This window comes from Leiobunum rupestre, chromosome 2 (genome assembly GCF_980474605.1).
Source record: "Leiobunum rupestre chromosome 2, qqLeiRupe1.1.hap1, whole genome shotgun sequence".
Taxonomy (NCBI): Eukaryota; Metazoa; Arthropoda; class Arachnida; order Opiliones; family Sclerosomatidae; genus Leiobunum; species Leiobunum rupestre.
The window spans coordinates 48,115,933-48,126,385 of NC_143385.1; the positions used below are offsets into that span (position 1 = coordinate 48,115,933).

At 36.8% G+C, this 10,453-nt stretch overlaps 1 protein-coding gene across 1 annotated transcript; it reads right to left on the reverse strand.

Moving 5' to 3' along the window:
* Window positions 1-6,515: 6,515 nt before the first annotated feature.
* On the reverse strand, window positions 6,516-8,569 carry LOC149957696 (uncharacterized). Its single transcript, XM_090167125.1, has 5 exons — window positions 8,467-8,569; window positions 7,904-8,284; window positions 7,651-7,840; window positions 7,344-7,489; window positions 6,516-6,880 (listed from the first exon to the last, which is right to left on the reverse strand). The coding sequence occupies exons 1-5, from the start codon at window positions 8,567-8,569 to the stop codon at window positions 6,516-6,518; spliced, it is 1,185 nt and encodes a 394-aa protein (XP_090023251.1).
* Window positions 8,570-10,453: the final 1,884 nt, after the last annotated feature.

Genomic DNA, 10,453 nt, shown 5'->3' on the forward strand with positions numbered 1-10,453 from the left:
TGTCATGCCATTATTTCAAATTTTAGCCCAAAATTTACCTCGAAATAGTGCAATTTAATTTTTTTTTAAATTGTATGCTAAAAGGGACAGGATACTTCATGACTAAATTTTAGTTATGAAATAATCTTGTCTATTTTAGCATAAAATTTTGAAAATTTTAACTTATATAGCCAAACATAAAATACATGAGTGCTATTTAAAATACAGGGTGTTTCAAAAGGTTATGCAAAAAATTGAAGGAGTTGTAGGGGTGAGACGGTGAGTTGAGAAGTATGCCTGTTTTTTCCCATTTTCTACGATGAGTGAAAAGAGCGCCAGGGAGCTTCAAAGTGTGGCCTACTAGCACCTGGAAGTAGGCTGCAACAAGCCAAAACCAAGCAGCAGGGAAACGCGAACATTAAGGTGATAGGTAAAAAAGGACTTTGTAAACAAATCGAGGTAACCAGCGTAAAAAAGTAAACTTAAACCGTATTTAAAGTCCCTGCTGCTTGGTTTTTCGTTTGTTGCAGCCTACTTCCAGGGGCAAGTAGGCCACAATTTGAAGCTCTCTGGCGCTTTTTTAACTCATCGTAGGAAAATGGGGAAAAAACAGGCATACTTCTCAACCAGGGTTGGCAAAAAACCGGTTTTTTCTTGAAAAGTCCACTGGCATGGTTTTTTGCAAGTTAAATCCGGATTTTTCGAAAATCATACATTTGCCTTGTTATTAAATAAAATCGTGTTATTTTCCGTCCTCCACTATGATGCCCACCCGCTTTTGGCATCGAACACCAGCCTTGGAAATAAGTTTTTTTTTTTAAACTAGTCCTTATGACCAGTGACCTCCTAGCTTAATTACAGCAAATTTGGGATAGTTCCATAGACTAAACTGTATGTTTCCACCAATAAAAAGCTCTTTTTGGGCTAAGTATAGAAACGTTTCTTTGTGATTTTTTTAAAACAATGAGTTTTTGAAAAGTCCTGATTTTTCATGGATTTTTTAACGTGGTTTAAACCGGTTTAAACCACGTGGATAAAACAGGACTGGTTACCACCGTGCCAACACTGTTCTCAACTCACCCCTACAACTCCTTAAAAATAACTTGATCCTAGTTGTAGTGGAGGGCAGTTTGGAAACAGCCCAAATAAAAAACCTTCGAAAAAAAGTTAAAACGAAGTGTTGCCAGGCGACGCCTTAAAAATTTCCATTTCCTCTTAAAAATATTGTAATTTTAAGGACATTCAGTGGAAAGAAATCTGTAGCAACTTCAACTAGTAGGCATAAAACGTGACGCATAATTTAAGTATAACGGTTCTAAAAACATAAAATTTTTGGGGCAAAAATAGAAAAAGGTATATACGACTACAGCTGCCGCACTAAAAATGCACGAAGATCGTAGGTAACCCAAATGAGGTACAATGGGGCGTACGGGTTCAATATAGCACCCACAGATGGCAGAGGCCATCGATGAGGGCCAAGGGTCATTTCTTTTTACGCGTCTGGCAGGACGAGAAAACTTTTACAATAATAAAGCAATCTAGGCTAAGTCGTTTTAACCACGCTGCGCTTTGGCCGGCTGACCGCTCGATGCCCCTTGCCCCCCCCCCCCCCCCCGCGATTCTTCGTTTCTTTATTCATCGAAGGGCCGATGGTGTAACACGTATTGTGTGCTATTCCGGCCAAATGGCCGATGGCAGGTGAATTGACCATCTAGTTAATAGAAAATGGCCATTACCCGAGCAGGGCCAAGGTTTCTCGGACGAAAAACGACGCTCGAAATCGGGTAGCTATACAAACAAGGCGTCCCTGGTAGAGACGCTCGTTGGTGCTTTTCCACAGGCCTTACTAAAACTCTTACGAAGGAATCAATAACATCTCACCCTCCCCACGCCTCACATAAAACCGACACTTACCTACAGGTTGTGAAGCAATGTTGTTACGCGATACCAGGGTTCGTACAAAATTTCCGGAATAAGCCTTTCTATTAAGTCATTAAGCTTGCCCAAGGACAGTACGGCTGTCCCATGGCAAAACCTTTTAACCACCACGATCGTAATTTTGAGATATTTGACTTTTTCAAAACCTAAGTTATAAGATTTTAACGTGGTTTTTAATGCGAAAATTATAAAATCCAAAACCATTTTTTAAGTCATAAATAGTTAAATATTTATGACTTTTACCTGAAACTTTTACAGTACTTTTGTACATGCCTTAGTAATACTGATGCGTAAAAATCTAATTTTTCAAAAATTTGGTGGTTAAAAGGTTTTGCCATGGGGCAGCCGAGTAGCTACAGGGACGAGAAAGTGTATTGGCGACCTCTGTTGGAATATATCACCTAAAACGACCTAAACTCAAAGAGAGTTAGTTGTAAACAAAAAAATGGCGGTCACCTAATTTTAGCGGTTCTTGACGAGGCTTAAGTGTTCAAAACAAATGGGCATTTTTTTATTTACGCTCGTAGTTTTATTTTTAATTTAACATCAAAATGGTAAAAACTAACTACAATAATACTGTCCATGGTGAACCACGTCCTAACAATGGCCGCGGTTTGTTTACATCTAACTCCCCGTGAATATGAAGACGTTTAAAATCGAATTTTTATTCCTGCTTTCTCGTCCCTGTATCTACTGTCCTTGGCTTGCCGAACTTGTTTTAATGTATGGCTTTCGTCACGAGACACGTAGGAGTTCCGTTCAGTTTTGAAGGTTAGATCTTTATAAAAAGGTGACTCGTCGAATTTTAATTCGTGTCTTGCTCAACTTGTTAAAATGTTCCACGCGCTCTTTAATATTTAGCGTAAAAGGCTCGCGCATTTTTTATTTCAGGGTGCACGCTCGAAATCGCACGAGCCAATTTACGCTAAAATATCAAGACGCGCGTGGAACGTTTTAACAAGTTGAATAAGACATAAGTAGAGTTTATGCTAGCGTCTATTGGCTATCATTCCTGTAGAGGTCGGGGATGGTTAACTTTTATTCAATAGATAAAGCTCTCAAAATTATTCGTAAAACGTTTTGATCAAGTAATTTATATTTCTGTATTATCCGATTAATTTTTTGATAAATTTGTAAAATTATTCGGAAAAACGACGTTTTTTTTCGATAAAAAGCTCAAATTTTACGAATAATACATGTTTTTTAATCATTTTCCGAAATATTAACCGGTAAATTTCTTTGTTTACATTTTTTTCCCGAAAAAAATCAATTTAAACATGGATAATGATTAACCGTTACCGACCTCTACATTCCTGACTTTTCCCTGACATTTTGAAATCCTTTTCCAATTCCCTGACTTTTCCAGGTTTTACGAACCCTGAATACACACGAGACAATTTTTTTTGACAACACGTGTTATCGTTCACAAATTTCACGAGAAATATATGGAGGTAATTAAGTCAGTGCCGGATATATTGAAGGCACTAACGACGTAAGTAGGCAGATTTTGGTGGGGGCCTTTGGATTTTTACCGATGTTTTCAGTGACTAGTCACTGATTTGCAGTAGCATAATTTGAGCTATATCAATTAGCGCTCATTTAACTCATCGTAGGAAAATGGGAAAAACAGGAATACTTCTCAACTCACCCCCTACAACTACTTCAAATTTTTAACCTTTTGAATCATCTTGTATATCGTATATCGTATATTATCGCAGATATATCGTCCAATATTATCGCAGATATATCATCCGATATTATCGTAGATATATCATCCGATATTATCGTAGATATATCATCCGATATTATCGCAGATATATCATCCGATATTATCGCAGATATATCGTCCGATATTATCGCAGATATATCGTCTGATAATATCGCAGATATATCGTCCGATATTATCGGCCACGAATAGCCGACTGTACCGAAATCGGTGCATCCCTAGTTTTTGCAGATGTGAAACCAGCATTAAAGGAACAGCGGAATAACCTTTAAAATGTATATAGCGTATAATAATGCGGTTAAAAATTAATATCTTAAAATAAACTTGACAAATTTGCATTTTCCTGTTGCGATAACTTAGTTACGCCATCTACCTCTACTTTGGATAAAAGCAAATACCGCTCGCTGCATCGTCCTCTCCTCGCCTATCGCTGTTTCTAGAATCGGCCGCTGTCCGTCTGTGGCGCTACGAGTAGAGGCGCGCAGGGAAAATGGGGTCGCTGGCATTTTGGAGGGGGTTACGTTAGTTTTACCTTTTAATTAATTGTAGGAGGAAAACTGGTCCAATTTCTACAAATTACAGAGAAAATATTCCTCCATCGTTTTTCATAGAAAAGTTATTTTCAATTGCGCTAGTCCTTTAATAATTACCGATATCGTTTTATAATATTAATTAACTATGAGTAATATTATATTAAAAAATAACTGAAAAACTACGAAATAATTCATAAATATAAATTAAGTTATTAAATTAGAAATTTAAAATATTATAAAATATAACCAAGAATGTGTTTATTTATACTCAGAAAGAATGACTATGTCGAGATTTTTTAGCGTTTCTCCAATTCCATCCGTTGGGGGCCCAAGTATGCTCCTCCGCTTTAATAAAATCAAATAATACTGCAACGTCTGGTTCTGATTTTGTAATTGTTACTGTCCTTGCCCCATTTGGTATTGTATTACATTGTGTTTTGTGCCAATTCAACTGTAAAAGATTGGAAGCCTGCATATAAGCCAATTACGGCTTTTTGGGCACAACATGTGATCATAATAAAAAAAAATCTCATTGGTTCTTAAAAATTACGTTTTTCGACGCGATTAACGCTGCTGCGAGGACGCAAAAAATAAGACCACCTTCTTTTTTCCTCCCCTCCCCCCCCCCCTTAGCGTGACGGGGTTAGGGCCTCAACGTGTCCGTCGATAGTCTCGACATATTGGGTACGTTCAGTAAAGCTCAGCGGAAGAAAACTCGATATCTTACCGATTTTTAACCACCACGTTCTGTCGTCATATTGACGTCAAAACTTATTGAACGTTTTTTCGTTCAGTCATCGGTGTTTTTCAAAATGGCGGTAAATTATTTATCTGGACCAGAAAATCGGAAAAAGAGAAAACTTTTGTATCTGATAATAAATGAAATTGCCAGCGATGAAATTGTTGACGAAGCTGCTTTAGACTTTAGTGCTTTTCCTTCTTTTTCAAAGAAAATGAAACAAAGCGCGCTAATTGCAAAAATGTTATTAAATAACACTAAGCCTCGGTCCACTCCCTTGAGAATTGCAGATTATGTGGAAAGAACAGTGCCTTATTACACAGACCAGGATTTTAAATCTCACTTTAGAATGAGCAGGACTGCTCTTGAAGTACGTTTAATATTTTTTCACTATATTTTGTTCACCTCTGTAAAGGCTATGCTGAGTAAAAGTCAGCGTTCAGTTGGCATAAGCTTGCTCAATGCCTTTAGGGAATATTGTAGCCTCTACGAACATGAAAAAATTGCGTAAACAAATACTAATTTTAACTTATTTCCATTAGAAATTAATCAATATCTACGGAGTGGCTATAACAACTGAAAAAATGTATGTCACTGTCGCTATAGATAAAAGGATATTAGTTTCATTGTGGCTCTTGGCAACACCCGAATCTTTCAGAAGTATTGGAGATCGTTTCGATCTCTCAAAGGGAAATGCGCATTATGTATTTATTGAATTTGTCAGAATTATATCAAAAATGAGACAAAAATACATTACGTGGCCTACAGACGAAACGATGGATACATCAATGGTATTTTGTGAATCAAAGTACAATTTTCCGGGAACCGTTGGTGCCGTAGACGGTTGCCATATTGATATTAAGGAGCCAATTGAAGAGAAACACTCTTACTACAATCGTAAGAAGAGAACTTCGATATTATTACAAGGTAATTGAATCTCCGCTTGCACCGTTGTTAAAAATTAAATAGCGTGTGTTCATATAGGTATTTGTAACGAAACTCTGATGTTCATCGATTGCTGCGCCGGATGGCCCGGATCTGTTCATGATGCCAGAATGTGGCGTTCCAGTTCCATCTACAAGTGTCTAAAAAATGGGTCAAGGAGTGTTGGCAATGGCCATTTGCAGGGTGACAGTGCCTACCCACTTGATTTATTCATTATGACTCCTTTTAAAGATAATGGCCATTTAACTGAAAAAGAAAAAAATTACAATACATGTCAAAGTTCCGCTCGTCAAATGATAGAACGTTGTTTTGCTCTTTTGAAAGGTAGATTCCGAAGATTAAAATATTTGGACATGTCATTAATAGCTCCAGTTTCTGAAGTCATCATGAGTGCTTGTGTATTACACAATTTTATTTTAATTAATGATGGTGACTGTGACATAGAAGATTTTATAGGAGACATTAATCTTGCCCCACCAACAGCTGATATTGCCGAAGAAGCGGAGAATGCAGCACCTGAAATTGTTAAAAATAAACGAAGGGCTATTTCTGATGCATTAAGGGTACGAAGGCACAGAGATACACTGTAAGTTTGTAAAATACTACTAGTAATAAAAAAAGTTTATACCAAAATCAGTTTTTTTTAATCAACAAATCACATGTTCATAAACGAATTAACCATTTTTGTTAGAACATCATTTCTCGTATCAAGCCTTTTTAAGATTTCAGCTTGAAACTCTCTGTTTTGATTTAAAGTCTTATTTTGGAACTCTTTATTTTGTTCTAAAGCATTTTTCTCATTTTCATCATTTTTCTTGGTCCATTCAACAAACCAATTAGGAACTTCTTCATTCCTTTTCGTTTTTCTTTTCTTTCTTTCTTGAATGGGAATGGTTTTTTCAACCACTTCAATTATATCTATCCTTTCGGATGATGTAGAAGGAGAACTAAGTAATGGTGATGAGATTGACGATGATGATCCTGAATGAGATATTGATGGTGATCTGACACTTGACGACTCTAAAATTAAGGTGTCCAAATTAATAACCATGAAGTTTAGTGACCAGGGTCGGTTGGAGGACCAAGCAAAAATGAGTTCCGATTATATTCCATTTTCGATCAGACTAAGATTACAACACTGAAAAAAATCACTTAGTCTCTCGTGACCATACAACTCTGAGGAATCCGGGAGAGATCAGCAATGGAAGATGTGAATCAGTCTCAAAATTGCTCTTTCTCTCAATCGAAGACCGTTTAAATATTTGGAGCAATTCAATGGAAAACAGTATAAAAAACTAAGGCTGGGCGAATAACGAAATAATTCGATATATTATGCAACGAATATTCGATAAGGTAATATTGCATTAAGCCTAACTATTCGGTATTAGATTCTAAAACTACTATTCATCTCGATAGGCTAAGAGTGCTATTCGCCCAGCCTTAAAAAAGTTATTTAAATGCATTTATAAAAAGTTGTAATTACTTGAAGATGATTCGCCAATTGAATTTAACAAGTTAACTGGTGAAATAGCATGGTCTGTATTGAAAATTTCATCCATTTCATCAAAATACATCCATGTTTGTTTTCCTCTTCCAGTTTTACTGGCCTTGTCTTTCACTTTCTTGTAGCTATAAGGAACAGTATATTATTAGACCCCATTTTTGCTATGAAATGCTAAACAACAACTCGGATAATAATGCTCAGCGATGATATTGAAATCGCCTTCAACGTTTCTGAGTTGTTCAACGCAAAATGTGTAAATGCTCACAGAATCTTAGTTTTAACTTACGTTCCTTTTAAGTTTCTAAATTTTGTATCACAATCATCTGGTGACCAAACATAACCTTTTTCTCTCATTGCTGAGGCAATTTTTTGCCACACTTTCTTTTTTTTTCTTGAATTTTCTAATTCATCTTTGTGGGTGCCAAATAAACTTATTAAAAGTAAAGTAGATTTGTGGTCCCATCTTATAGATGAAACTGTAATTGGAAAAACATTACTTAATAATTTTTAAAACTAAAGTTACATTAAAATAATTTTACCATCCGAATCTTTATCGATTTCACTTCCTTCATCTGAATTCAAAATATTTGTTTTATTCTTTACAAAAGAACTTGTACAACTTTCATTTCCAATTGAAACGTTGCTATCTTTCCCAATTGAAACGTAACTTTCTTTTCCAAATAGAACTTCGCTTTCTGTATCAAATGGAACTTCGCTTTCTTTATCAAATGGAACTTCGCTTTCTTTATCAAATGGAACTTCGCTTTCTTTATCAAATGGAACTTCGCTTTCTTTATCAAATGGAACTTCGCTTTCTTTATCAAATGGAACTTCGCTCTCCATTTCCATTGTGCCTTTTCTTAGCGGCTTAATCCCAATTGTTTTTGCCTGCTCAAGGCAAAAATTTGCAAAGGCCGCATCTGTATCATAAATCATTCGATTAATAGACAATTAATATTGGTTTAAAAAAAGCACATTGCTTGATGCACACAATGAAAATGTAAACAATTGGTACCAAGGCTTAGTGTTTCACAAGTGAATACATCTTCATGGGAATAAATTAAAAATAAACTCATAACTGAAAGTTTAAACAATATCATACCATTTAAAATTCTTTGATGGTCAGCTGGTCTAACTGCAATTAAATAGCTTTCTCCATTATTGTTATCTACAAGTAGCACTTCGACCATTTCGTTCGCCGCCATTTCTCCTTTACGCTCCAGCCATGGACTAATTAATGTATACACATTTAGCAATCGCTAGCCGCTAAATTTCCTATGCGGACCGTCCCTGTGTATACATTAATTAGTCCATGCTCCAGCTACGCGTATTACGTTACGCTATCAAAAAAACCGACCAGATCTTTCGGTGACTTCGCTGACTCACCGATTACTATCGTGACGTCAATACGAGAATCTAAAATTGTCGTTCAGTAAAACACCGCTGACATCGGTTACTCAGCGGACTCAGCGCTGAGCGTTATTGAACGTAGCCATTCATTCTCCCTCAGTATAAATAAATACATTCTTGATATAACGTATTCATAAAAGCAGAAATACATGAACCGAAATTATTAGCGAGCGCTTTTTTCGGGGGATACGTTTTCTTTGTACACCAGGGGGAGGGTAGAAAATTTACCTTCGTTTATTTCATCCCGTCCGACCGCGGGAAAAATATTCGAGTGCACCACGGGTAACTAGTTCGCCATCTAGTGAGGTTAAATGTATCGAATTTCTTAGAAAATACTACGCGAAACGTCGTCTGGCCAACCGAGGCTTAGTGTGACAATCCCTGTACTTTCGTATGCTAAAAGTTTAATGAATGCTCGACTCGAGATCTACCACATAAAAGACTATTTATTGTCGCCTTTCTGAACCTTTTTTTGTCTATGGTATTATATCGTAGGTAGATGGCGATAACGTCTCCACAGAACGACGAAAAATCAAAAAATACACTAACTTTGACCAGTGCTACTTAGTTCCTCCGTTCCTCACTACGAGGCGTTATTTATTGGTTTTAACTTCCTTCCCTCCCCAAGGCATACTTTCCCTTCTCCCCTCCCAACTTGTATTTCGCTCGTAACATTCATTAAGAAATAGGTCCGAATGACACACTTTTGCTAATTATGGTAATAATGTAACTTTTGGTTAACAATAATAAAAGGATCTATACTCGACATTTTGAAGGTTTTCGTATTCAATTTTAACAACTTATAAAGTTATAAAAGGAAAATTCTCGTGGTTTAAATTTTTTACACAGACTAAAAATTATGAACGCGAAGAAAATTTTTAGTTTGTGTTAACACAAAAGTTTACCTAGGCAACACGAATCTGTTCCATTGCGCCGAATCCCATTCGACCGAACCCAATCCCATTCGACCGAAAAAGCCGCACTTGAGCGGATTTAGGATTCGGTCTAATGGGATTGTCTTACGTCGGAAGAGCGTGGTGCCGCTGCGCCACCTAGACTCGCAAATACTGATATTTTTGACGGGGGGGGACCTTGAGATCCCAGGTGTGAAATCGGAGATGAAAATTAAGAAATTATTTAATTAAGAATATAAAAATGAGATATTACTTATTAAAATATATTTGTCAAATTTCTATAAAAGTTATCATACGCCCTGGGTACAGTGCCCATTGTGCTCATTGGATAAAAAGGCCCTGCCTATAAATGATTTATTTCCATGGTCCTAGCATTTATTTTGAAGGTCAGTGACCCCTGGACTCAGGGGTGGGTTTACGCAGAGTCTTTAAAAACTGCAACCCAGGGCCCCGTTAAAATATAAATAAAAACAGTTCAAATTAAAAATTAAAGCAATTGCCACCTGTATTATGATAAGGCCCTTGTTATTAAAGATGACAATGAATCTATACACCCTTTTTAGAAAGGTTTACTGGGCGCCGCCATTATCGTACAGGCTACCAACGAGCCAGCCCTCTGCCGCAGAAATTTCATCCCCCTAAAACCGGTTTTTTTCATCACCCTCCCCGTAAACTGTAAGGTAAAGGCGGTCGATTAGGAACGCGCGTTTCATAGTCTATACGATTCTTCGAAAAAACGACTTCACTGGAGATCGTGGTGCCATC